At 48.4% G+C, this 27,568-nt stretch overlaps 4 protein-coding genes across 4 annotated transcripts; 2 read left to right on the forward strand and 2 right to left on the reverse strand.

The window, feature by feature from the left end:
- Positions 1-5,284: 5,284 nt before the first annotated feature.
- Positions 5,285-5,653, reverse strand: LOC109762126 (ethylene-responsive transcription factor 3-like). The gene has a single exon (XM_020320946.1). The coding sequence runs from the start codon at positions 5,651-5,653 to the stop codon at positions 5,285-5,287; it is 369 nt and encodes a 122-aa protein (XP_020176535.1).
- A 1,074-nt stretch (positions 5,654-6,727) lies between these two features.
- On the forward strand, positions 6,728-12,266 carry LOC109762100 (mitochondrial adenine nucleotide transporter ADNT1). Its single transcript, XM_020320918.4, has 8 exons — positions 6,728-7,529; positions 9,112-9,160; positions 9,694-9,857; positions 10,078-10,115; positions 10,962-11,074; positions 11,203-11,316; positions 11,412-11,750; positions 11,849-12,266. The coding sequence occupies exons 1-8, from the start codon at positions 7,363-7,365 to the stop codon at positions 11,927-11,929; spliced, it is 1,065 nt and encodes a 354-aa protein (XP_020176507.1). The 5' UTR covers positions 6,728-7,362; the 3' UTR covers positions 11,930-12,266.
- A 235-nt stretch (positions 12,267-12,501) lies between these two features.
- LOC109762127 (uncharacterized) lies at positions 12,502-14,952 on the reverse strand. The gene has a single exon (XM_073502657.1). It carries the CDS (start codon positions 14,902-14,904, stop codon positions 12,835-12,837), a length of 2,070 nt encoding a protein of 689 aa, XP_073358758.1. The 5' UTR covers positions 14,905-14,952; the 3' UTR covers positions 12,502-12,834.
- A 1,081-nt stretch (positions 14,953-16,033) lies between these two features.
- LOC123494360 (uncharacterized) lies at positions 16,034-23,660 on the forward strand. The gene is made up of 3 exons (XM_045229912.2): positions 16,034-18,997; positions 20,345-20,510; positions 22,829-23,660. Exon 1 carries the CDS (start codon positions 16,615-16,617, stop codon positions 17,650-17,652), a length of 1,038 nt encoding a protein of 345 aa, XP_045085847.1. The 5' UTR covers positions 16,034-16,614; the 3' UTR covers positions 17,653-18,997; positions 20,345-20,510; positions 22,829-23,660.
- Positions 23,661-27,568: the final 3,908 nt, after the last annotated feature.

Below are 27,568 nucleotides of genomic sequence, written 5' to 3' on the forward strand. Positions count from 1 at the left end.
TAGTGGCAGGCTGACTTGTGGGCCTACTAAGTTGACGGGGACGAAGGGCTTTGTCAACTTAGTCAATATGCAGGATTCTAGCTCCAGTGACCATACGATGTCCATCCAACGGCCGTAGTGCTTCTTCAACCTCTGGTCTTCTTGCTCTAGCCGCCCAAACCAGCGCCGGTCGTGCCTCGTGCTCCTGCCTCCCATGGCCGGCTGTGATGCGGCGGAGGCCTCACCGCCCCCTACTACTCCCACCGCTGGCTAGGCCATCCCTCTACTCACCCACACCCCCTGTTATTCTGCGGCGACGGCAGCCTCACACCGCAGCGAACCAATGAACCCTCGTACTCCTCTACGCGTGGGCATCCACTGCCACGTCTTCCCCAGCTCCGCGTCGTCCCCTTCCTAGGCCTCGCCGTCGTCCACCGCCCTGGTGCTCTCGGCGCGGCGTCGTGAACGTGGTCAAGGAACGACTTCCATCGGACGTGGACTGTACGTGGAGAGGCTGACAGCTGGGTCCACGGCCGCAGCAAGGAAGTGCCTCCTTATTGCGCGCAAAATAATTATTCCTCCACCTGACAACGGGGACCCACCGGACGGGCCACCGTATTTCATGAAAAAAACATTTCCCCCTGACTGCTGGGACCCACCAGCTACATCTTCGCAGCAAGGAAATGCGTTCGGGCAAAAAAAACGATTCGCCCCCCTGACTGCTGGGACCCACCAGCTACATCTTCGCAGGCAAGAAAGTGCCTGACAGTCGGGACCTGATCGAAGCGTACGTAGCGTTGTTATTCTGGTCGCGAACGTGTACGTACATACTAGTCGATGTAGAGGCGCGCACGTGTCGTAGTAGAGGCGCGCACGTAGCTTGTACACGTACGTACAGCGGCCAGGGTGCAAGAAAGTAAATACGTCCACGTACGTACATACAGGCGGGGTCTCGAACGCCTACTCGCGCGTACGTACGGCCAGGGCTCGTGTACATGGCTGGGTCGGAATGGAGAAACAGCGTCGTCGTCGTGTTCATGGGGAGGCAACGGAATGCGTCGTGTTCATCGGGAGGCAACGGAACGCGTGTGAGCCAAACGGCTTGGACGGAACAGCCGATGAAAACGAGGCCTGGCGTACCACAGAACGGAGGAAACGGCCTTGTGTTCGACCGGACGTTCGAAACGGGATCCTGTTCATTGGGAGGGGTCTGGCGTACCGCAAAACGGAGGAAACGGACCTCCTACGGTCGAAACGGGGGTCCTGTTGATCGGGAGGGGTGTGGCGTACCGCAAAACGGAGGAAACGGACTTGTGTCGGAGCGCTACGGTCGAAACGGAGTCCTGTTCATCGGGAGGGGTGTGGCGTACCGCAAAACGGGACTCCACGGGATACTGTTCTCCACCGTCGACCCCCTCCAGCCTCCACGGGCTACTATTCATCCACCGTCGACCTCCTCCAGCCTCCACCTGCAACTGTTCATCCACGTGCTTTTGTTCATCCAGCCTCCACCGCGCGCTACTCCACCGGCTACTGTTCAACCAGCCCTCTCCATGGGCTCCTGTTCAACAACCCCTCCACGGGCTACTGTTCATCCAGCCCTCCACCGCCTACTGTTCATCCTGCCCTCCACGGGGTGGTCCTGTTCATCCCGTCCTCCACGGGGTCCTGTTCATCCAGCCCCAACCGGCTCGAACGATCGGGGTCCTGTTCATCCACCCCACCGGGAACTGTTTGTCCAAACCCCCCAGCAACGCTCACTGTTCATCCAGAGGCAACGCCACGGGGTCCTGTTCATCCACCCCGACCGGGAACTGTTCATCCAACCCCCCAGCAACGCTCACTGTTCATCCAGAGGCAGCATCGATCGGCTTCAGTTAGCAGCAGTAGCGAAGGAATCGCTCGATCGGGTTCAGTTAACAGCCATCGATCGATCGCTCGGGTTCAGTAACGCGTTCAGTTAGAGCCCAACGCCTCGCACACACGCGCGTACGTACGAGAGAAACGCGCATCGCTCGGCCCCCGACCACCCACCGTAACCGGGGACTCCCCGATATTTTCCGCGCCCTCGCTTCTACCACGGTTTTTTCCGTCATGGACGACCCAAAGAATGTCATGCAGCTGCGTCTCCGGCCCGCCCAGGACGAAAAGCCCATTTTCTGTCATGATTTTTTGTCATAGAAGTAGGACCCCACCACATCTATGATGATACCGGGTTTTGTCACAATTATCGTCATAGAAGTGTCATAAGTATGACAGGAAAAAATTTCGTTCGGCCCAAAATGTCACGGATGTGTCTTTTTTTTGTAGTGTCATGACTTGTCGATATGCAATTATGGTCTAAAAGAGACAAGCTTTGTTAGCACTTACGAGTCTCTTACTATGTTCTTGTGGACATTGGGAGGTTGTGAATCAAATAGAAGAACTCAAAACCGCTTCAAACATTCAGCGGATACAACCAATCATAAATTCCATGAGGTTCTACTATGTGTGGTCAACATGGCATCTCACTCCTACCTTAAGCCACAAGACCCAAACTTCCACCTTGTGCATGATATCATTAAGACAGATAGAAGGGCTTATCCACATCTGAAAGATTGCATTGGTGCAATTGATGGGACTCATCTAAGAGCTTCTATTCCTGAAGGGCCTCAGAAAATGAGGTACATTGGGAGAACGGGGGCGTATATGCAAATATTTATGCCTATGTTGGTGAAGTCATGCTTGTGTTGCATAGATATGTGTCCCCTTTTTGATTTGCAGACATATGCAAATTTGATGAAGCTTTTGTCGTAGGACATATCTCAAACCTTGTGATTCTTTTATCTAAACTTGATGAAATTCAAAAATATACATGTCCGTTTCACTATTTGCACTTGGACAACCCAAAACTGCACTATTTGCACTTGTGATTCTTTAACTATTTGTACAACCAAAATCGCAGAAAACTCCATAGAAAAAATACAAGAGCTTCAAAATCTGGCATGTGGCTCTCTTTCCAGCCCATCCTGCCTTCCCCACGGATTTGGGCCACCTCACAGCCCACCCGAATGGGCTTCAGGCTGCCTTCCTTGGCAGCCAACCCATGCAGCCGAAGCTGCCAAAAGCTTCTGGCTTCCTCGTGAAGCTTGCTAGCGCTGGCTTCTCATGAAGCTGGCTAGCTTGAAGCCAGCGAGGTTCTGAACGGGGCCCAAGACTTGTGAAAATTTTGCCGATTTGTTAACTAGTAAATCATTATGGGCATCATCCTTCGAGAGGTATGTGCGTGGAATCGGCATGATGAGACTAGGAAGATGCAAGGTTCAGGAAAAGAAACTTCACAAACTCGTTGTTATAATCTCTATCTCGATGATCGAGTACTCAACTGGATGGTGAGTGAATTGTACTTCTTTTTTCTTGAATCAGTTATCTTGATGTTTCTCACACGAGGTTTTTGACGAGGCAATTCGTGCAATACAACAACGCATACTGTGCACTATTTCTTCATATATATTTCAACTGGGGTTTTAGGAGTTTTGAGACATGAATATACGGCTAAGTACCCAAAATGGAGTGTTGGGAAACTAGGCCCATTAGAAGTATGGCGTGGGCGCACCGCCTAGCCATCCCTGTTCCAGACTTTATGTTAAGTGGGTACTTATCCCTTGACCCTTGTATATTTAGATGAGGAGCAATAATTGTACACAATTCAGTAATTACTTTTTTAAACATACAATTCAATAATTGTTATAATAAAGAAAAAAGGCTCCCCTTTATGTCTATGTGTTCATCTAGTTTCTGTATTTTGACATGATCCAATACTTTGTCTACAACGCTCGCCCCCGGATCGGGCTCGCCGGCAGGAGTTGCGAAAACAGTCCCTCTACTAAAGACTAAGTAAAGCCCCTCAAATCAAAAGAAAAACAAAGAAAAGAAAAACAAAAGCGTAGCTGTCGTGCACCGTAGGCCTCCTCCTTATCTGATAACTGCAGCGCCCTTATCTGAAGCCGCATCCCAGGCACGGCTCGCGTCCACGCCACCCGGTGCCTGGTGGCGCCGGAGTCGTGGAAGGAAACCGAGAGCAACGTCCGGTCGATCGACCCGCTCCACGGCCGCCACATCGCCACGCCGCTTTGGACCCATCCCAAGTCCCCAACACATATTTCTTGTCGCCAAAACAAGCACGTCCGTTTCTCCCTTGCCGCGAAAGATGCGCCCCGAATTATCTGCCCGGCGAATAAACCGTATCCACGACCACGATCCAACATCCACTCCTTTTCCTCCCCGGCCGCATTTATCTTGCAGAGCGACGCCCTGTTTGTGTGATCGCGGTTGCACCTCCGGAGGGAGGTTGCGCCGGTGGTCCAACAAAAGCTTCACTGTCGCCAGCCACGACCACGGATGAACGACTTGAGATACGTGAACGAGGTTGCACGACCGAGCGCATTGGCCCGACGCGTGCAGGAAAGGCCAAACAAACAGTCCACATCCATCGGACGGCGCCTGATCTCATCTTGATCCGAAGCTCCTGTCCACAGTTTTCCGGGCGCAGTACAAACGCACCGGCCGGGCCGGCCACACGAACCAAACCAGACCAACCATTCTTCGCCATCACCGCGCGCTGTTCCCAGTAGTACACGGCCATTATTATGGTTGAGGGAATTTTTTTTAAAAAGCGTGCGATGAATGAATGATCGGGCACCAAACTCCCGTGCCTTTCGACCCAAGCAAGGTCGAAATGACTAGCCTGGAAATAAACTCCAAACCAATAATTTTACTAAGAGCAACTTCAATGGGACGACCCATTTCGTCCGCCGCCGTCCGTTTGGGTCGGCGCGGACACAAAAGCAGGCCCAACGCGTCGACCCAAACGGACGCGCGTCCGCTTTCGTCCGCCTGCCGACCCATTTTTGAGCCGGATTTGTGTCGGCGCGGACACAAGGCGGACGCGCGCGCGCTCGCCCTCTCTCCTTCCCGGGCCCGCTGGTCGGTGGCACATTGGCCTCTCCACATCCAACAGCACACCGTAGCCGCCTGCTTCGTCGCCGACGCCGCCGGCCATTTTTCCAGATAGAACTAGAATACATACATAGATAGTTCTATCGTACACAGATAAAAGAAAAAAGACCAACTACTCGTCGTCGCTTTCCGACTCTGACTCGGTAATGTCCTCCTCCGACGTCTGAATGTAGGCATCGGCATACTGCTCGTCTTCGAAGTACCACCCCGACGTTTCTTGTAGCTTCAATTTCAATTGAGCGGCCTGCTTCCGCGCACGCTTGTCCTCCCGATAGGCGGCTCGCTCCGTCCTCCTTTGCTTGTAGAACTAGCGCTCGTCGACGATGTCCCGCGGGAAGCGTTCGCGCCACACCATCATGGCTTCCACGTCCATCTCGGCGATGGCGAGGCGACGCTGCCGCCTCCGGTGGACACGACGATCCTCGTCGGTGAAAAGCCGCGGGAGAGGCGGTAGATCCTGCGCCCGCTGGCTCGACACGTCGGGAAAATTCATCTCCCCACGAGGCCTCAGGAGGCGCCAGGCCGCCGCGTCGTGCGCGCGGGCCGCCTCCTCTGCGGTGTCGAAGGTGCCGAGGATGAGGCGTTTCTCGCCAAAACATATCTCGGAGGAGAAGGCGCCGGAGCGGCGCTCGCGGACTCCGCGAAAATCCGAAGCGCCCAGGTGGCGAATCGACATGGTGGCGCAGAAGCGGCGAGGCTAGTGAGAGGGGGCGAGACGAGTGGGCGGCAGACAGAGTGTGGAGGGAGCGCCTTCTTATAACGAGCGTTGGCCGCGGCGCGCGCGCGAACTTTTCCCGCGCGCTGGAGCGCCAAAACCAGCGCGCTCTAGCCCGATTTTCGCCCCCGCGCGCGAACCTTTCCTGCGCGCTGGAGCGCCAAAATCAGGGCGACGACATGCCCGCTGGCATGATCTACAGCGCCCGCGGTCATGAAATGGGTCGGCGCGTTGGGCGCACTACCGACCCAAATGAAAAACTGGGCGGACGACAGGCGGGCGGCCGACCCAAACGGACAAAAAGCGGACAAATGCGCCGTCCGTTTGGGTCGGCCCGTTGGAGTTGCTCTAATACTTCCTCTGTTTTTATTTACTTCGCTTATTAGTTTTGGTCAAAGTCAAGCTTTGTAAACTTTAACAAAGTTTAGAGAGAAAAATATTAACATATACACTAACAAATCAATATAATTAGATTCATTATTAAATGTTCTTTCACATCATATAAATTTGTTATATGATAAATGTTTATTATTATTTTCTCTAAACTTGGTCAAATTTTGCAAAGTTTGATTTTTAGTTAAATATAATATGCAAACTAAATAAAAATGGAGGGAGTAAACACCAAATAATTTTTTTTAAAGCGTTTAGGGCATGCACAATGCATAGCCTCAAGGTGATGCCTCGTCTGCCATGTAGGATCGGATATGACGTAAAGTAGGTTCGGATAGGGAAGCGGGATCCTCTCCAGGAGGCGGGTGCTTGAAAAGAAAAAGTGTGGTCCGGTGACAAAAGCTGAAAATGTTGGAGTGAAAAATAGAGATGCATGTGTACTAAAGTCTTTATTTTCTATTTCTTAATGAGGCCCACTAATGATAGCTTGCATTGGGGAGAAAAAATAAATGTAGGTGCCTTAAATTACTTTTTATCATGGGGCATATGTATCCATATGCCATCATGGTACATGCCCTTATAGGGCCAGTTTTTTTTTGGATGTTGTCTTTAGAGGGCCACCAGATGGACATGCGCGATGGGATCGGAGCCCAGCAGCAGCAGGCCGCGGGAAAAAGCAGCCGCAGCAGCTCCCCCCCTCCCTCCCCATCGCGACGGATCTAGGTTTCCGTTAACCCGCTCTCTCTCTCTCTCTCTCTCTCTCTCTTTTCCCCTCTGTCTCGCCAATACACTATTCCATCTCAGTGACCGACAGCTGGGCCCCAGTCGCTGATCCCGAGGCCGACGCTTTCGGGGGATAAGCATGGACGGCGAGGATCGCCCCGCCCGCCACCTCCCACAAACCAGCGAGCCACGCAGAAACGCAGCACGCACACGCGAGATTGACGGTTACCTCCATGCCATGCGGGACCGGAGGCCCTGTCGGTCCCACTCGCAGTGGGAGATGAGCTGGTGGTGAGTGGGGTGCACGTAACAGCAGCGGCGCTAATAGCGCAACGAGACGCCGGGAATGGGTTAATAGAGGGAGGGAGCCAGCCAGCCACCAGCGCCTCTCCCCACCGCACGCCCACGCACGCGCCCCCTCCCTCCTCGCGCCGCCGCCGCCGCCGCCGCCGCAAAAACCCCGGGCAGGCATCTTCCTCCGAGGCGCGGCGAGGGGAGGTCGTCGCCGCCGCGCGCGATCCGGGAGGGCGAGAGGGGAGGCGGGCGCGGGAGAGGAGATGGCATCGGAGGACGTGGTGGGGAAGAGCAGGGGCGACACGGCCGTCAACACCATCGTCAACCTGGCCGAGGAGGCCAAGCTCGCGCGCGAGGGCGTCAAGGGGCCCGGCCACCAGGTCCTCACCGTCTGCAAGTCCCTCTTCGCCGGCGGCGTCGCCGGGGGCCTGTGAGTCCCCCCTTCCTCCTCCTTCCCCTCTCTCCCCTTCCTCGATTCGCTCCCCTCCACGAGGTCTCTCGCAACGGGATGCAACTCCCAGATTCGGCGCAATTTCGTGGCGATTTCTGTAATTAGATTGGCGTTTGGCCCGTGTCGGAATCGCGTGTTCCCCCGGGGCAATTGAGGTTTCTAAGTGGACGCGATTGGTCTCGTGGTATGCGCGTGATTCGCCTGGCATGCGAGTCGATGCATGTAGTTAGGTGGGGGCGAGGGCGATCTGCGATGCTGGGATTCGGAACGCTTAAACCCTTGCCGCGCGCCGCTCAGATCTCGGTTGGTAGAGTTGTTGGTCTCGATTAGTTTCGCATCTGATTGATTAATTTCGTCTATGATCTATACCATTTCCCTGTGCACACATGACCGCTTCGTGATCTGTAGTACGTCAGGCAGAATCTGCTGTCGAGCATTTTGACTAATGCTAATTGTTTTGTTTGGATCAGTTTGCTGACGCTTAAACCCTAGCGATAGACCTTGAGTCTGAGGTGAAAAACATTGGATGGGGTTATATTAGAATTTCTCCCCATCCTGTTACCGTCAATTCAATGTCAAATTTGTATGCTGTTGTTTTTCATTGTTATTAAGTTGCTATCTCTAATATTCTGCACAATGAGTTCCTTTAATTGGAGCTACTTTGGGGCTGGACATTTTATATCCAAGATTAGTGTATCAAGTTGCTAAACCCCCCAAATAAGTCGATCCACCAGGCTTTATGATCTGTGGATCTTAATTACTGGCGCATTCTTTATTTGAGGTGTCAATTATTGGTGCATTCTTTATTGGCGCCTTCTTCAGTATGTGGTTCTTCATGATGTCATGAAATCCCATTATCTAAAGCTGAGCATCTAAGTGCCTACTTGATGTAGTACTATATATTTGGTTGGTACAGGAATATGGCTAGTTGATCTTGTCTTCCTTGGTTGGGACTCTAGCTATCAACGTTGTTATAGTTGCTGGAGTCAAAGCTGGCTTTGCCTTTTGCTTTGCTTTTTAGCCACTTGGAAACATTGCGTTCTTGAGAACAAGTTGCTAAACTACACCCACTCCAACACACACAGAAGTATCGATTAACCACAGGCTTTAAGAATCTGGATTGAATGTTAATTACTCGTGCATTCTTAATTCGATGTGTTAATCAGTGGTGCACTTGCAAGCATGTGATTCTCCATGATGTCATGATTGTAAAGCCAAGCCCTGATTGCCTATCTGTGGTTACATGATGTGATGTTATAGTATATTTGTTGGGTACAAGACTATGGCAGGTTGATCTTTTCTTCCTTAGTTAGTACTCTAGCTAGAAAATGTTGTTATAATTCGCTGAAGTCAAAGCTTGAATTCCTCTTCTTCTGTTGTGCTGGCCATTAAGAACATTGCAAACATACTCGAAACACACATGAAAGGGTACAAGCTATTTACGTGATTATGTTATGCATAATTGTTTTATCTTTTAAAAAATACTTACCGATTACTGCGTGTCAATGATATGGTAGGTGTGTATGCTTATGAGTTTTGTTTATTTTGTTGTTTTGCACAGATCGAGGACTGCTGTTGCTCCGCTTGAGCGATTGAAGATCCTGCTTCAGGTGTAGATCATCATTTTTGCTTTTATCTTGTGGCATGTTATTGTTCATGTTGGTTGAATGATAAATTGATGGAATTGTCTTTGCCTAAGTTGTTCTGTTTACCATGTACTAAGACATCAGATGACTAAATTAATAGCAATATTATATTATTTGATTATTTCAAAAGTTTCTTCTATTAATGATATCAGCTAACATTGATGTGAATGTGATGCAATGTACGTATCCACCATATCAGTGTGTTAGATATGGTCTGTCTATTATAATTCAAGCCATGTTTTGTCTTATAGCTAGTTATTAACATTTGTTGCAGTCATGGAACCATTTCTAATTTGTGGTGGCCACTCAAACTAAACTTCTTTGAGTGCACATTAATTGCTCACGTTTTCAGTTCTGAGACATCATGAGAAAATAATGCTAATAATATTCCGTTCACCCTTGTTACCGGATCCCAATACTTTTGTTACTAAAATTGAAAAGGAAATGTTTTGTTAAATTCACTTTGTGGACCTTCTCTTATATCACCTTCCTTGCAGGTTCAAAATCCTCACAGTATCAAGTACAATGGTACCGTTCAAGGGCTTAAGTATATATGGAGAACAGAAGGCCTTCGTGGACTGTTTAAGGGCAATGGAACTAACTGTGCAAGGATTGTCCCAAATTCTGCTGTGAAATTCTTCAGCTATGAGCAAGCATCAAGGTGGGTTTTTGGTTGCAATTACTCTTGCCTTACATAACCACTTGTGTTCCACCACCTAGTTATTTGTAGTTTGCAATTTGCAGAACTTATCTCTGTTGCACGATGAGACAGTTTTGACCTGAAATTGGTTAGGAGCATTTCTTATTACCATGTATTGACATGTTCTTGTTTCATGCAAGCTCTATTTGATATGTTATTTCCTTCTGTACCATTCTTACAGGGGTATTTTGTATCTGTACCGGCAACAGACTGGGGATGGTATGCCGTTTTCCCTTGTCCTTACTGCATAAATTAGTTTTCCTGAGTTTGGCATCTTCGTCTCTTTAGAAGTGAAAACATACCTCATGTTACAATCGCAGCTGTACACATGATTCTAGTGTTTGGTCATGTCTACAATCGCAGCTGTACTTGCTCTGCCATTTTGTGGAAATAATTAAAAGAGAAATTTAATTGGTGTACTCAGATTCTCCACCTCATGGCATTGGCGGCCTGTTTATCATTAACTAGAAGTCATGAAATTGTTTAGGTTCTTATTATTTAATCTAATTTGACAGGCACTTCATTGAATCTGAATCCAATCACTATATTGTATTCGTTGCTTTAAAACAATAATTATTGCGACGCAAGAAATGGAAGTATCATTTCTGCATGAACTGTGTGTCCTAGTAGTGTTTATTTTATCATAACATTTGTTTCTTGACCTATATGGCATTTACTCCTTAGTCACATGTTGCTTTAATCCAACTCCGGTCACTGCTCGAGGCCTAAGCATTATAAAGGTTGCTCCTCACCAAATTGAACGTGAAATTGTATTTTTATTAATTTATAATCCGTAGGTTAATGTGGAATAAAGAAGTCCCCGAGTTGAATACCCTTCTGTTAGTGGTTACATATAGTTCAAGATCTCTGTCATACATATCAGACTGATTTTGCTCAACTACTTAAAGAATTCATGTTTGACTGTGGATTTAACACTTGGTTACATATAGTTCAAGATCTCTGTCATACATTTTTGTTTTAGGAATTGTTGTCTCACATATAGATATAAATTGCTGGAAGTCCTGTGGATTTAACACTTGGTCACATGTTAATTATTGTGAACAGAGAATGCTCAGCTTAGTCCAATCTTGCGCCTTGGAGCTGGAGCCACAGCTGGTATCATAGCCATGTCTGCTACTTATCCCATGGATATGGTCAGGGGTAGGATTACTGTTCAGGTACCGTCTAGATTTCATTGCTTTCTGTCATCATGATACTGTGAACATCAATAGTTTAATACAAGTTATTACATGCTTAAATTTCATTCCATATGCTATTTTAATGGACAATAATATCACTTCTGCAGACAGAGAAATCTCCCTACCAGTACCGTGGTATGTTTCATGCATTGGGCACAGTGTACCGTGAAGAAGGCTTCCGTGCTTTATACAGAGGCTGGCTTCCATCAGTGATTGGAGTTGTAGGTTCCTCTTACCTAGTACTGTAATCTATTTGTGTGATGCGTCTTGCTGATGGGCACTTACCTCTCAATGCTTTGTTTTCTTCTTCTTGCAGGTCCCTTATGTTGGCCTTAACTTTGCTGTGTACGAGTCTCTGAAGGACTGGCTCCTCCAGTCAAATGCATTTGATCTTGCAAAGGACAATGAGCTGCACGTAGTAACAAGGCTTGGATGCGGAGCTGTGGCTGGAACCATCGGCCAGACTGTGGCATACCCTCTTGATGTTGTCAGGAGAAGGATGCAGATGGTTGGCTGGAGTCACGCTGCTTCTATTGTTACTGGAGAGGGCAAAGAGGCACTCCAGTACAATGGTATGATTGATGCATTCAGGAAAACTGTTCGGCACGAAGGGTTTGGTGCTCTGTACAAGGGTCTTGTGCCCAACTCGGTGAAGGTAATGCTTCTAATGAGCAATACAGATGTGTATAAGCCTCCCAGATATCTCAATATTGTTCTTCTCTAATTCACTGCCCCTGTATTTTGGCTCTTCAGGTGGTGCCTTCCATCGCCATTGCGTTCGTCACGTACGAGGCCGTGAAGGATGTTCTAGGAGTAGAGATGAGGATAGACTGAAGAATCGGACCTAGCGCTGTCCGTGTTATCAACTTCTATTTTTGTAGGTGTCGAGTTCCCTTTTTTTGTTAGGCAGGGCGAGTAGAAGGACAATAGGACCCGAGGCTCCATTCAGCATAAGGCCCTCTCAGCCCTTGTCGATATATCCTACTACTGGCTCCGGAACCCTAATTGCTCTCGCTTCGGAAAGTAATAAGTTGGCTGTAAAGCATTAAAGCATTTGCCTGACTCATAAAGTCTTATTCAGTGAGGAACCTTGTATTGAGATTGATTGAAACATAAGCTGCATGCTGTGTGCTGCTAATAGTTGATTTTCATGATTCTCTTCTTTTCTTCACTCTTTGTTGCACGTCTCATTTCTATCCCTTTTGTGACTGGCATGTCTCATTTGTTGAGTGTTGCTGCTTATATGTGTCTGAATAAAACTCTTTGACATCAATGCTGCTATCTGAACATGCATTTGCATTTCCTAGTCTATTTATTTGCAATTGATGACCCATTGTTTCCATCTACTACGTGTATCAGTAGTTTCCATATGACGAGCAATTAGAGTTTATGATGCACGTACTGAATTTATGTAAAATCTGCTTCTGAATTTATGTAAAATCTTCTTCTGGCTAAGATGCGTTTTCTACTGAGTATCATCAAAAAATATTGCGTTTCTAGCCTAGTTCTGAGTCTGAAGCGTGACCCCCGGCCACTCGCCGCCGGGACTGTGGGATCACGGCGGCCTGCAGCTGCCCGTCGGACATTATCCTCGGTGTCCGTCGTAGGGCTCCGACCTGCTGAGGCGGCGCCACCTGCCGGACCACCCCCATTGACCTCGACTTCTGCGGCGACCCTGCATAGAGACGCACGCATGCCATTATCATCATGCTCAACGGCGAGCTCCAAGAAGGACGCAGCTACAGACACTTGCCTGCTTTGGCGGCGGCGACCCTGCCGGCCGGCTTGCGCGGCGACGACGCCGACGGCACCAACCTGCTGCTCCCGGTGCTCTTGGAGGACGGCGACCGCGACCACGCCTTGGCGCGCGGGCTCGACGTCGGGGCCGCTTCCACGACCTCCGGCACCGTCGCGCCGCTGTGCACACCCTCGTCGCCGCACAGCGAGTTGGCCTCGCTGCCGGAGTCGGAGCCCCTGCCGATGTGCAGCATCGCCGCCTTGCCCCTCTCCCTCTCCACCACCCTGTACGCGTACATTTCGAACGGCACGTCGGCCACGCGCGGCGCCGCGTCCGCCTGCTTCTGCCACGCCGAGAGCTTCCTCAGCAGCAGCGCCTCGATGTCCAGGTAGTCCACCGGCGGTGTTGGCGTCGCCGTTGGCGGCTGCGCTGGCGTCGACGCGTCGCCCTGGCCGCCGTGCTGCTCCGGGTTCATGACCAGGAACCGCTTCACGTAGCGGAGGACGCGGCAGATGGAGCTGAACGGCGGCCGCTGCGCCGGGTCGCCGTGCCAGCAGCGCCTGGTGAGGCCGGTCAGGTACTTGGGCGCCTGGAACGGGAAGAGCGGCCTCTCGCCGGCGCGGATGTTCTTGCTCATGTTGTCCCCCTGCAGGTGGTTGTCCTCGAACGGGATCTTGCCGGTCAGCAGCTCGAAGCTGATCATGCCGAAGCTGTACACGTCGGCCTTCTCCGTGCGCCTCGCCGCCGCCTGCCCGGGCTCGTCGTTCTCCAGCACCTCCGGCGCGTACCAGATGCAGGGGTTGACGCTGCCATTGCCACTCGCATTGGCGTTTGCGTTTGCGCCGGCGGCGGCGGCGTGCGACGCCTTCCGGCCGGGGCTGGTCACGGCGGCTGCGGCGGGGTCACCGGCGAACCCGGCGACCTTGACGACCAGGTACGCGTCGGCGGCGCCGCCCCGCGTCTTGACGAGCACGTTGGACGGGTTGAGCTCGCCGTGGTAGATCTTCTTGGAGTGGAGGTGCTCCATGCCGCGCGCGATCTGCAGCATGGCGTCGACGACGACGACGAGCGGGAGCTGCGCGCGCGGCCGCTTGGCGCTGCCGTTCGCCTCCTTGAAGAAGCTCCCGAGGTCCTTGCTCATGATCTGGTCCATGACGAGGTACGCCTCCCGCTTCTCCTCGTCGCGGAAGCAGTACCGGCAGTGCGCCACGTTCGGGTGCGCCACCGACGTCAGCAGCGCGGCCTCCGCGCCGACCGCGGCGTCGTCGGCGTCCACCCCGACGTAGTGCTTCACGGCGAAGGCCTCCCCCATCCACTGCACCTCCTTCAGGCTGCCCCCGAGGCGCCGTCGCATGTGGAAGTCGCCGAGGAGGAGCGCGGACGCCGGGTGCGGCTCCCCGCGCGGCGCGGCCAGGAGGTCGGCGATCCGGTGCTCCTGCCGCGATAAGGGCTTGGATCTCATCTCGTCGAGCAGCTGCGAGAGGAGCCACCTGTCCTCCGCCCACGCCGTGTCCATCCGGGCGGCGAGCTCCTGCGTGGCCAGGTATGCCCTGCCCACCCTGCTTCGCCGGAACAGCGCCGGATCGAGGAGGTCCTTGTCGTAGTCCCGGGCGAAGAGCACCCGCCGCCGCGCGAGCTCGTCGGGGTTGAGCGCCGCGGTGGCCTCGGCGACGACCTCGACGGACTCCAGCACGACGGCGACGCACCAGAGGAGGCCGTGGAGGTGCAGCTCGACGCACTCGACCCCGTGCGTGAGCGCGGCCGCCCGCGCCCACCAGCTGCCGCCGCCGCCGCCGTGCAGGTCCCCGAAGCAGAGGCGGATGTAGTGCTCGGCGTCGCGGACGGCGCGGCAGAGCTCGCGCAGCGGGGACTCGAGGGGCTTCCACCTGCCGGCGAGGCGGTCGTCGAAGCGGAGGCAGGCGCGCACCTCGGCGGCGACGGCGTCGAAGGCCAGCTCGCAGGCGTCGGCGAGGAGGCGGCACTGGAGCGGGTTGACGCGGAGCTCGTGGTGGAAGGCCATGAGGGCGGCGATGCCGCCGAGGGCCTCGCCCACCTGCCGGAGCTGCTCCATGGACGGATCCTTAATTTGGGGCCTCGCCCGCTCGCTCGCTCGGCTCGTATGAACAAGAAAGATGGGTGGTGGACGGATACGAATGCAGCCATGCATGCATGCATTCGTTGTTTTTTCTTCTCTCCCGCACGGTGGGAAAAAAAAATCGTATTACACAAGCTTGCTTACTTTTTCTTTAAGTACTGCCTCTGAGGATATAAGGATATATAAGAGCGTTTAAATTACTAAAATAGTGAGTGATCTAAACACTTTTATATTTCATTACGGAGGAAGTATATAGAAGGTCTTTGCTATTTTATTCATTTAGCTGCATGTATGTTGTCTGGAATTTTATTTTGTGTCAGTCCGTGCTGTGTGTTAATGATCTTGCTTTACGACTCATCTGTTATTCTTTTTCAGTCTTGGCAGTCGATATTATATTAGTCAAATCTTACATAAGATCCGTGCAAAAGGAAAAAAATCAATTATTTGTCTTTTTTTCTTACATGTTATGTTACTCGATTGATATTTGGTTCAGTCCTAGTAGACCGGGACCTAGCTACATTCTTTTTTTTTTTGGGTTTGTTCTCTGTCTTTGCTGTGTTAAATATACTGACCACATATTTTGTCAGTCAATTCCTTAGTGGACCGAAGCCCATTACCAGGTGTGACCAAGCCTTCCCCTTCCTACTTTCTTTCTGTGTGTGTGGGTATTTTTGGGATTTTTTTTTTCCTAAAAGGTTAATATCCATGCCGCTAATTGATTCCAGGTGTGACCAATTCTGAACTATGTATGACAGGGTTTGTTTTTATATAATTTTCTGACAATATATCTCATAGTATGGCATACATTTCTATCAAGGAAACGATACTAATATGAATCCGATCATGTTGTGTGGCCAGCCGACATCTGGTGCAAGGCCTCGCGGCGAGCTGGAAAGGGAATTTGACAAGAAGAAAGAAGAGTTGTTTGATTTGCTCACAGAGGTGAAAATGGCAGAACTTTACCGCCAGTTGTCCTGGAAAGACATCCAAATTCATTGCCTGATCACTCAACTTGCTGCTCAAGTGGAGCCTAGGCCTCATGACCCCATTTGGTATAATCTCAAACATATGCATAACTATGCTCTATTCCCCCTGAGGGCTCACGCCCACGCGCTTACACGCTCCCACACTCGCGCAACCACGGCGACTCCACGCCTCCCGCTCGCCATTGCCCCCACCGCAGATCTAGCCGCTCCGACCTCGCGGCATGCCTCCACGGCGGCGAGGCCTGAGGACGGCGGCCGAGGCCGCTCCCCCTCCCCCTCCCCCTTCCCCCTCTCGATTCCCTCCCCACATCCACGAAGCCTTCGCGGAGATGGTGAGATTGATTTCACCGGTTCCGAAGGGGGTACTCATGGCGACTGGGGCTCAGGGGTGGGTGGAGCGGGCGACCAGGATTCGCGACGCCGCTGCGGCGTGGATTCGGCATGTTCAGGAGTGGAAGGTGGCAGATCAGGCGGTGGCGGCGGCGAGGGATCCGGACACGCGAGCCGCGGCGGCCAGGTATGCAGAGGTTTGCCAGACGAGAGCAGAGGGAGAGCAGAGGATCCTGGCGAAGCAGATCTACGACGAGGCCACGGCGGAGGAGAGGATGAGGATGCCTGCCTTTCCTCACTCCTCGTCGGCCGCGTTCGTGATGTGGGCGAGGGCGGAGGCAAAGTCAGAGGATCCCCGGAGGGCGCTGCGATGGGAGTGCTTGTTGGGAGTGATAGCATCAGGTGCGCCGCTGCAAATCTCATCCTGGCCACCGGCGTCCAGTCGGGATTGAGCTCGGCTGCCCATACGGTGCGTTCCACGCCGCCAGGATCTGCAAGTCAGGGGAAAAGGGCCTCGCCGGCCAGTAGGCGGGTCTCGCCGCCGCCGTTGGTGATGACCTCGCCGAGTAGAATAGTCAACGGCAAAGCTAGGAGGGCTCTTCTGCTTGGGAGAGGTGAAATCGGACGGGGCGAGAAGGGGCCACGTGGCGCAGTGGTGACCGCCGATGCTAGTGGGGTGACGAAGCAGGCGCATAATGATAATACGCCTTCCAGTGGAAATTCTCGAGAGGCCAATAAATCCCCCCATGCTAGGGTTCGCCGCCAGAGGGCCTCTAACCGAAACCTGGTCTGGATCAGGAAGGAGTTGGTAGAGAAGGGCGAGTTCTCTGCCGATGACTGCCACCCTATAGGGAGATCAGATCGGCTACCACCACCAAAGCAATTCAGTTTTTTGAGAGATCTGTGGTCTAGGCAGACTGGGCGAATTGCGTTTGCGGAGGTTGTTAAGAAGATGGCTGGCGGAGGAGGTCGAGAAAATTCAAGGGGAGGAGGAAAATATGCGGCAGGAAGGGGGAGGAATGAGTTGGGGAGACCTACAGCTCCAACGACCGTCCCCACTGTTCCTCCAGCTAGGCCCCGTGCGCAAAATTCAGGCCCCCCTGTGAATATCTTCTCCAGACCACCGATTGCGCCGCTGATGCCTGGACCGAATATGGTTCCTCCCGGCCACATGTTCCCTGGTTACCATGGAGGGGGCTGGGGCAACCACTACAATCAGATGCCGCAGTGGCCACAACAGATGCAGTTTTCGTACCAGTATATCCCACCGCCTGTTGGTCCTCCAATCAATTACCAACAGCAGCCTGCGAGGAGCAGCAGTGGGCAGATTGGGGGAGCATGCAGCCTGTGTAGTTGGGGCAACCTGGAACTAGTAAGTCCAAGAAGAAGCAGAAGGCTAAGACTCTGAAAAATCAAGAAGCTGGCGCTGGGATAAATCAAACTTCTGACACTGTTGATGAGGCAGGTAGCTATCAGGTGGATTCTAAGTTCATTGGGGCTATCTGCTACAACTGTGGGGTACTAGGTCACTTTGTTGGTATGTGCCCTGTTCCTAAAGTTTGCTTCATGTGTAAAACTCCTGGACATCACATGGATGTCTGACCTGCTTGGTACAAGACCTACCCTGCTGCTCAGTATTGGGGGAGTGCCAATACAGGGCTGGGTTTCTTTCATGTGGAAACAGGGGAAACAAATGACAATGATTGGTTGAATATTGGTAATGTGGGGTTTGTTATAGTTGAAGAGGGAGCTATCACTGCTGAGGAGCTGGGGCGATGTTTTTCAGATATGTGGAAGACTAACTGGCCTTGGCAGATAAGGCCATTCAACAAAAGTAAGTTCCTTGTGAGATTTCCTCCAAACAAAAGGATTGCAAAATTGGTGGAGTATGACTCAATCAACCTGAAGAAGAAAGGGGTTACAATTTCCTTTGAAGACTGGCTAGGAGATCTACCATCATATGATTCATTAACAGAGACATGGGTGGTGATTGAGGGACTGCCTCCTAAATAGTTTAGCTGGAACACCTTTGTGCAAATAGCCACCATTCTGGGGATTCTGGTTAATGTGGACTGGCACCTAATTTTCAGAAGCTTCTATGAAAAAGTGAGAATTCAGGTGGCTGTCAGATATCCCAAGAAAATTCCTACTGATAGAGTAGTTGAAATAAACCATGAACTGTATTTACTGAAGTTTACTATGGAGGAGGAAGCAGTGGCTGGACAAAGTACTGATGACCCATCTGATCCAAAGAAGGGAGATAAAGGGACTGATCAGGGAGAATAGGATGAATTTGAAAATGATGATCTCCTAGGGGAAGATATGGATACTAGTCATGATAATAATGTCAGCAAGACAAATCATACCCCCCATGCCTTCTGCTACTCCCAAACACAAGTCAAAGAGCAATACTGTATGCGCTGATGAGGTAAAATCAAGCCTAGAGAAAACAATGTTTGCTAAACTACAAGAGGCTCCTATAGCCAAGAGTTATGTGGAAATAGTGAAGAAGAAACCTGTGGAGAACATTGGTGTCCATCTCTTGCCTCAGTTTGAAGCTGTTGAAAGGAGAAGTGATACTAATGGACAAAAATCTGATGCTGCTACAAAGGATAAAAAAGGAAAATGGGGCCCTGTAGTAGCTACCAGAATGAGTGATAGGGTGAAGAGAGATTGCAAACCTGCCCTGCAAAAAGCTCAAGAACTAAAGAGAATGAGGGATTTGGAAATACCCAAATACAAGCAGGATAAAGGTATGGCTAACTCTTTTGCTTGCTTAGATAATGAGCATTTAATTAATATTGCAAATAGATCTGGAATAAATCTGGGAAATACATCTTCTGCCTCTCACAATGTAGCTATCATTAAAGAGGTGGAGAGAGAGAGGTTAGGTATTTTCCATGAAAAAATCCAGATATGTTTCTCCCTCCGGATATTGATATCACTGGAGAGGAGTTTAATATGTATCCACCAAGAGGTGAGAGTAGATCAGGGGATTCCCCTGGTGCACAAATAGAAGTGGACCAGGACCTTGACAACTCTTGGACTGAGGTGGTTAGTAGTAGGAAACGTAGAAGTAGGAGGAAAATTGAATTTAATATTAAATGATAGTCATCTTTTGGAATGTCATAGGCTTAAATAGCCCTGGAAAAATTCTGAGAGTGCAAGAGTTGATTAGGACTTAATGCCCTGATATTATTTGTTTTTTCTGAAACTAAGAAAGAAACTTTCACTACCTTACAATTGGAAGCCATTAACAATAGATGTGGTTTCCTATGGAAGTGGCTCCCTGCGGATAACACAGAAGGGGGGCTCTTGATAGGAGTGAAAGAAGACTTGTTTGATATTAGCTTCTGTAATATTCATACTTTTTGTATCTCCATGTCCTTGAAGAATAAGCAAGATCAAAAAGAATGGAGGCTGCTGTCTGTGTATGGGTCTACTTATGATGCTCTTAAGCTGGATTTTATTAATGAATTGCATAATATCCTAGCTGGTTGGGATGGTCCTACTATTATAGGTGGGGACTTCAATCTCATTAGAGAAGCTGGGGATAAAAGTACTGGCCAGATTAACCATCATTGGGCTGATATGTTCAATGATTGGGTGAATAAATTTGGCCTGATTGAACTTAAGAATTCTGGCAGAAAATATACATGGGGTAATAACCAAGACAACATGATCATGGCTACCATTGACAGAGTTTTTATGTCTGTTGGATGGGATGCTATGTTTCCTGCTACCCAACTTAAAGCTTTGCCTAGAGTGGGCAGTGATCACACCCCCATGGTGGTTGACACTAAAGTTATTCCTGTTCCTAAGAGTAAAATGTTTAGATTTGAAAAGTGGTGTTTAGAAGTGAAGGGTTTCAGAGATATGGTCTGCAAAGCCTGGAATACTAAATGTAACACCAGCCATTGATGTTTGGCAATTTAAAATTAGAGTTACCAGGAAAGCTATTAAAGGCTGGATGCTTAATTATGAGGCTGCCCAGAATAGACAGAAGCAAGCCTTGGTGGCTGAATACAATTGTTTAGATATTTCTACAGAAACTAACCCTCTTTCTCCTAGTTCTAAACAAAGGATAAAATGTATTTCAGGTGAACTAAATGAAATCTAGAGGAGGGAAGAGATTAAATCCAGACAGAGATATTCTGGAAGGAGAGCAGAACACACAGTATTTTCAAGCGGTGGCTAATCAAAAAAGAAGAAAGAAGCAGATACTAATGCTGGAAAGTGAAGATGGAATGGTCACAGACACTCCAGGTATTTTGAAAACTGCTGTAGATTTTTACTGCAAGCTTTTTGGTTTCTAGGATAAACTAGATATTAATCTAAGTGATGATTTCTGGGACCATAGTAGCAAAGTTACAGATGCTCATAATGCTAGGCTAGATGCTCCTTTCTCTGAAAAAGAAATTAAGGAAGCTGTTTTTGGCTCTTATGCTGAAGGTGCTCCGGGTCCTGATGATTTTCCTTTTTTGTTTTATCAACAATTCTGGGAGGTCATTAAGGAGGATCTTTTCTCTTTATTTAGAGATTGGGAGAAGGGGGAATTGGATCTTTACATATTGAATTTCTCCCTCCTCACTCCAGTTCCTAAAGAAAATGAGGCTGTGAGGTTAGAAAAATTCAGACCTCTAGCCATGACTAACTGTAGCTTCAATTTTTTTTCTAAATGCACTAGTAACAGATTTGGTCCTGTGTGTAATGATATTATTGCCCAGAACAAAACTGCTTTTATTAAAGGCAGGTTTATTGCGGAGAGCATAGTAGCTGCTCATGAAATTATTCATTCGGCTGCTAAGAATAATAAACCAGGCTTTGTGTTTAAGCTAGACTATGAGAAAGCTTATGACAAAATTAATAGAGAATTTTTGATTGAGGTTATGCACAATAGGGGCTTTAGCTCTAAGTGGATAAACAAGATCAAGTCTCTATTTAATACAGGTTCTGTTGGGGTCAGGATAAATGACACCAACAGTGATTATTTTCTGGTTGGTAAAGGGGTTAGGCAGGGTGATCCAACCTGCCCTTTATTGTTTAATATAGTTGCAGATGTCTTTACTAGAATACTAGTTAAGGCAGGTGATAATAATTATATTTCTGGTATTTTTTCTCCTAATACACCTGCTGGAGTGATCAGCATGCAATATGCTGATGACACACTGTTGTTTCTGGATAATAATCTAGAGAATGCTAAGCACCTCAAGTGGTTTTTGTCGTGCTTTGAGCAGATGTCGGGGATGAGGACTAATTTTCATAAATGTGATTTGGTCCCTATTAACATAGACCATGATGAGGCTGTTAAACTTGCCCAGTGTTTTGGCTGTAAAATTGGGGCCTTCCCTATTAAATATTTAGGATCCCCCTACACCACTCCAAAATTAGAAGAGAGGACCTACAGCCTGTGATTGATAAGATCATTAAGAGAGGAGCTGGGTGGAGAGGGAGATTGCTTTCTTATGGCAAGAGGCTTATACTAGTGCAAGCCTGTTTAGCCAGTATCCCCTCTTATTTAATGGGGATTATTAAATTCCCTAAATGGGCTTTAAATATGATTAACTCCCAACTATCCCATTGCTTTTGGGATAACTATGAGGGACACCACAAGTATCACTTGGCTGCTTGGGGAGCTGTTGCTCTTAGGAGGGAGTATGGGGGCTTGGGCATAACCAACCTAGCTGATTTTAATCTTTGTATGCTAGCCTCCTGGGTCAAAAGATATGCCTTGGGGGATGGTAAGATTTGGAAACAAATTGTTGATGATAAGTATGATACTCATAATCCCAATATTTTTAGTTGTACCACGGATGGGGCTTCCCCATTCTGGAAGAATGTTATTTGGGTTGCTAAAGCAGCCAATATTGGGTACCCCTGGAAAGTGGGTAATGGTGAATCTATTAGATTCTGGGAAGATAAATGGTGTGGTCAAAGTAGTCTGGCCACTCAGTTCTGGGATCTTACAATATCGCCAAGGAGCATAATGTGACTGTTGCAAGTGTGTTGATGGAACTAACCTGAAGATTAACTTCAGGAGATGTTTCTCTCAGGACATGATGCAGTCCTGGAATGCTTTGTTTGAATGCATTAAAAATGTTCGTCTGTTGAGTGATGCTGATACTTTAGTGTGGAATTATGAGGCTAATGGTATTTACTCAGTTAGTTCTTTATATAAGATAGTTAATTTTAGAGGGGCTATCCCTGGGAAAGGACCTAAAGTGTGGGAAGTTAAAATTCCACCTAGGGTTCAGATTTTTATTTGGCTTGCTTTTAATAATAAGCTGCTTACTAGAGACAATCTCAGTAAGAGACAACATGTGGATGATCTATCCTGTCTGTTTTGTGCAGAGCATGAAACGGGGAGACATCTGTTTTTTGAGTGTGTGGTTGCGAAGGAGATCTGGAGAGATATTAATGATTTAGCAGATATGGCTAATATTACTAATATTGCTTCCATGCTAGAGTGGTGGCATAGCAACTCGAATACTTCTCTTAAGATTTACCAGGCTGCAGCTATGTGGGCCTTGTGGAAACTTCGCAATGACATGTATTTTGGTCGCGCTATGTGGTCTAATATGCAGGGTGTGTGGAGAAAGATGGCAGCTATGCTATCTGCATGGGAGATCCTATACTCAGGGCTTGTTAATGACAGAGTGCGTTGGCTGGTTGCAAGGCTGGAACAAAATATAAGAGAGCCTCCTCTGCTCATGTGGCCGGACCCTGGGTAGGACAAAGATGTTGCAATGTGATGATCACTGCGCCTGGTGGGGAAGATGAACGCGGTGAACTTTCTCTTCCACCCCTGGAGGCCTGCACTGCATGGCCAGTGAGCCTGAAGGAGATGATGTAACACCTCAAATGGTGTGATACATTTGTGTAATTTTAGGCGTATCAACTTGCCAGGCCGTGAGTGTGCGGCTTTTGGGTTCTTTCTGCTGTTTTAGTTCTGCTTTAGAGGAGTGGTGTAGAAGGGTAGCCTCTTTTAGTGCTGCCTAGTTGAGACTTGAGGATGGTGTAAAACTGAATTTGGTCTGGTTTCATTGATCAATGCAATGGAGCCGGGGCTCTCGAGCCCTTTTCCTCTAAAAAATGCTCTATTTCCCCCTTTTTCTTGTCTTAGAGCTTTTTTGGTTGTTATCACCCTTGCAGGCGTAGGTTTCGAGGAACAAGAAGACTCAATGATTTTACCAGTATATACACCACTCTGGGATTTTTTGGTCTGCTCTCCTACTACGTGGTATCTGACATGAAAGAAGATGGCGCTAAAGGCAAGAACTATGAAGCGAATATCGTCTCTGACCCAAAGAATGATATGAACTAGCTTTATATTAGAAGTCTAGAAAATCTCCTGAGCGTTGTAGTTATTAGGGACTTACTGGGGGATATTTATTGGGAAGCTCTTGAAGATGCTCTAAATGAATCCACGTGTGCTCGATGGAGAAGATCCTTCGATTGGAACAACAACAACAAAACAACAACAGCAACAACAAAGCCAAGTACCAAACAAGTTGAGGTAGGCTAGAGGTGAAACCTATAAGATCTCGCGACCAACAAGATCCTTCGATTGGAAGCCATGCTTTTTTTTCTTTGAAAAGGAACAAATCTATTATAATATGGTACTCCGGTCGATCCATATTGCTTGTCTTAGATTTGTCTAGATACAGATGTACCTAGACATGTTAGACACATCCGTATCTAGACAAATTTAAAACAAGTAATATGGATCGGAGGGAGTACAAAGCATCTCAAACATAACAAAATTTACATTGAGATTCCAAGATCACCGAACAACCACTACTGCCGCCAGAATGAGCTGGGAAGTCTTCATAAATGTGCCCCTAAGGACTAGCGCCCTAGAGCCTTGTATAGATCTGGACCAAATCTCGCTACACAACGAGAAACCCTAACCTCACCGCCCTAAGGAGACGTTAGGAATCTATGTCAGAGCTCCGTGGACTACGTCCAGACAGACGAACTCAAGGAGGATCGGAGCCCAAAAGACAAACTCGAAGAAGAAGCGCTACCATCCACCCGAACGCCGGATTTGTGAGGACTAAAAAACCCTAACCTAAACTACTAACCAGAGCAAAGTCATCGCGATTCCCCACCCCGCCACCGTTTGTCGAAGCGACATGCAGAGGGAAGGTGAATCCATGGCCTCACCAGTGAAGCCCGGAGGGGAGAGTTTGGGGAGGAAAATGAGAGGAACTCTTTTGAGCCTGATTTGATAGCCACGCTGATCCGACAATTATAGAAATAACACAATGTTGGGGAACACAGTAATTTCAAAAAAATTCCTACGCACACGCAAGATTCATCTAGGTGATGCATAACAACGAGAGGGGAGAGTGTTGTCCATGTACCCTTGTAGACCGAAAGCGGAAGTGTTTAGTAACGCGGTTGATGTAGTCGAACGTCTTCGCGATCCAACCGATCCAAGTACCGAATGCACGGCACCTCCGCGATCTGCACACGTTCAGCTCGGTGACGTCCCTCGTACTCTTGATCCAGCTGAGGCCGAGGGAGAGTTCCGTCAGCACGATGGCGTGGTGACGGTGTTGATGAAGTTACCGACGCAGAGCTTCGCCTAAGCACTACAACGATATGACCGAGGTGGAAATCTGTGGAGGGGGGCACCACACACGGCTAAGACAACTGTCAACTTGTGTGTTCTAGGGTGCCCCCCTCACCACGTATATAAAGGAGGGAGGGGGAGGCCGGCCGGCCCTCATAGGCGCGCCAAGGGGGGAGGAATCCTCCTCCTAGTAGGAGTAGGACTCCCCCCTTTCCTAGTCCTACTAGGAGAAGAAGGAAGGAGGGGAAGAGAGAAGGAAGGAGGGGGCGCCACCCCTCCCCATAGTCCAACTCAGACTAGGCCCATGGGGGGCGCGCGGCCAGCCCTTGGCAGCCCCTCTCTCTCCCCTAGGCCCAATAAGGCCCATTACTTGTCCGGTGGTTCCGATAACCCTTCCAGCACTCTGATATATATCCGGTGACCCCCAGAACTCATCTGGTGTCCGAATATAGTCATCCAATATATCAATCTTTATGTCTCGACCATTTCGAGACTCCTTGTCATGTTCGTGATCACATCCGGGACTCCAACAACCTTCGGTACATCAAAAAATATAAACTCATAATATCGATCGTCATCGAACGTTAAGCGTGCGGACCCTACGGGTTCGAGAACTATGTAGACATGACCGAGACTCACTTCTGGTCAATAACCAATAGCGGAACCTGGATGCTCATATTGGTTCCTACATATTCTACGAAGATCTCTTATCGGTCAAACCGCATAACAACATACGTTGTTCCCTTTGTCATCGGTATGTTACTTGCCCGAGATTCGATCGTCGGTATCTCAATACCTAGTTCAATCTCATTACCGGTAAGTCTTTTAATCGTTTCGTAATGCATCATCCTGTAACTAACTCATTAGTCACATTGCTTGCAAGTCTTATAGTGATGTGCATTACCGAGAGGGCCCAGAGATACCTCTCCGACAATCGGAGTGACAAATCCTATTCTCGATCTATGCCAACTCAACAAACACCATCGGAGACACCTGTAGAGCATCTTTATAATCACCCAGTTACGTTGTGACGTTTGATAGCACACTAAGTGTTCCTCCGGTATTCGGGAGTTGCATAATCTCATAGTCATAGAAACATGTATAAGTTATGAAGAAAGCAATAGCAAAAAACTAAACGAACATCATGCTAAGCTAACGGATGGGTCAAGTCAATCACATCATTCTCTAATGATGTGATCCCGTTCATCAAATGACAACTCTTGTCCATGCCTAGGAAACTTAACCATCTTTGATTAACGAGCTACTCAAGTAGAGGCATACTAGTGACACTCTGTTTGTCTATGTATTCACACATGTACCAAGTTTCCGGTTAATACAGTTCTAGCATGAATAATAAACATTTATCATGATGTAAGGAAATATAAATAACAACTTTATTATTGCATCTAGGGTATATTTCCTTCAGTTTATTGCAATACGGTTATTCATTTAAGTCAAAGAATAATTGTTGTTCTGTTTACATGAATAAAACCTTCTATGGTCATACACTTAATATAAATGGTTTATTGAATCTCGATCGTAATGATGCACATATTCATAGTATTGATGCCAAAAAGATGCAAAGTTGATAATGATAGTGCAACATATTTGTGGCACTGCCGTTTAGGTCATATTGGTGTAAAGCGCATGAAGAAACTCCATGCGGATGGGCTTTTGGAACCACTTGATTGTGAATCACTTGACGAAAAATCGTTGTGGTTTTGATGCGTAGGTAAGAACAGTTCTTGTTCAGCCCGTAGCAGCCACGTAAAACTTGCAACAACAAAGTAGAGGACGTCTAACTTGTTTTTGCAGGGCATGTTGTGATGTGATTTGGTCAAGACATGAGATATAAATTGTTGTATGAGATGGTCATGTTTTTGAAATTGTCAACAACTGGCAGGAACCTTATGGCTGTCTCTTTATTGCATAAGATGCAAGTGCCATGTAATTGCTTTACTTTATCGCTATGCGATAGCAATAGTTGGTGAGATGACCATATGACGACACGTTGATAGAGATCAAGATGATAGAGATCATGGTGTCGTGCCAGTGACGATAGAAATCATGATGGTACTTTGGAGATGGAGATCAAAAGCACAAGATGATGATGGCCATATCATGTCACATATTTTGATTGCATGTGATGTTTATCTTTTATACATCTTATTTTGCTTAGTTTGGCGGTAGCATTATAAGATGATCTCTCACTAAATTTCAAGGTATAAGTGTTCTCCCTAAGTATGCACCGTTGCGACAGTTCGTCGTGCCGAGACACCATGTGATGATCGGGTGTGATAAGCTCTACGTTCACATACAACGGGTGCAAGCCAGTTTTGCACACGCAGAATACTCGGATTAAACTTGACGAGCCTAGCATATGCAGATATGGCCTCGAAGCACTGAGACCGAAAGGTCGAGCGTGAATCATATAGTAGATATGATCAACATAGTGATGTTCACCATTGACAACTACTCCATCTCACGTGATGATCGTACATGGTTTAGTTGATTTGGATCACGTGATCACTTAGATGATTAGAGGGATGTCTATCTAAGTGGGAGTTCTTAAGTAATATGATTTATTGAACTTTAATTTATCATGAACTTAGTCCTGATAGTATTTGCAAATCTATGTTGTAGATCGATAGCTCGCAATGTAGCTCCCCGTTTATTTATGATATGTTCCTAGAGAAAACTAAGTTGAAAGATGATAGTAGCAATGATGCGGACTTGGTCCGTGATC

The sequence above is a fragment of the Aegilops tauschii genome, chromosome 1 (genome assembly GCF_002575655.3).
Source record: "Aegilops tauschii subsp. strangulata cultivar AL8/78 chromosome 1, Aet v6.0, whole genome shotgun sequence".
NCBI lineage: Eukaryota > Viridiplantae > Streptophyta > Magnoliopsida > Poales > Poaceae > Aegilops > Aegilops tauschii.

Bases quoted from the DNA above. Each gene is read 5' to 3' on its own strand.
- LOC109762127 (XM_073502657.1), bottom strand. From the start codon at position 14,904: ATGGAGCAGCTCCGGCAGGTGGGCGAGGCCCTCGGCGGCATCGCCGCC.
- LOC109762126 (XM_020320946.1), bottom strand. From the start codon at position 5,653: ATGTCGATTCGCCACCTGGGCGCTTCGGATTTTCGCGGAGTCCGCGAG.
- LOC123494360 (XM_045229912.2), top strand. From the start codon at position 16,615: ATGGGAGTGCTTGTTGGGAGTGATAGCATCAGGTGCGCCGCTGCAAAT.
- LOC109762100 (XM_020320918.4), top strand. From the start codon at position 7,363: ATGGCATCGGAGGACGTGGTGGGGAAGAGCAGGGGCGACACGGCCGTC. The intron at 9,161-9,693 runs GTGTAGATCATC...CCTTCCTTGCAG, and splicing joins GATTGAAGATCCTGCTTCAG to GTTCAAAATCCTCACAGTAT. The intron at 11,317-11,411 runs GTAGGTTCCTCT...TTCTTCTTGCAG, and splicing joins TTCCATCAGTGATTGGAGTT to GTCCCTTATGTTGGCCTTAA.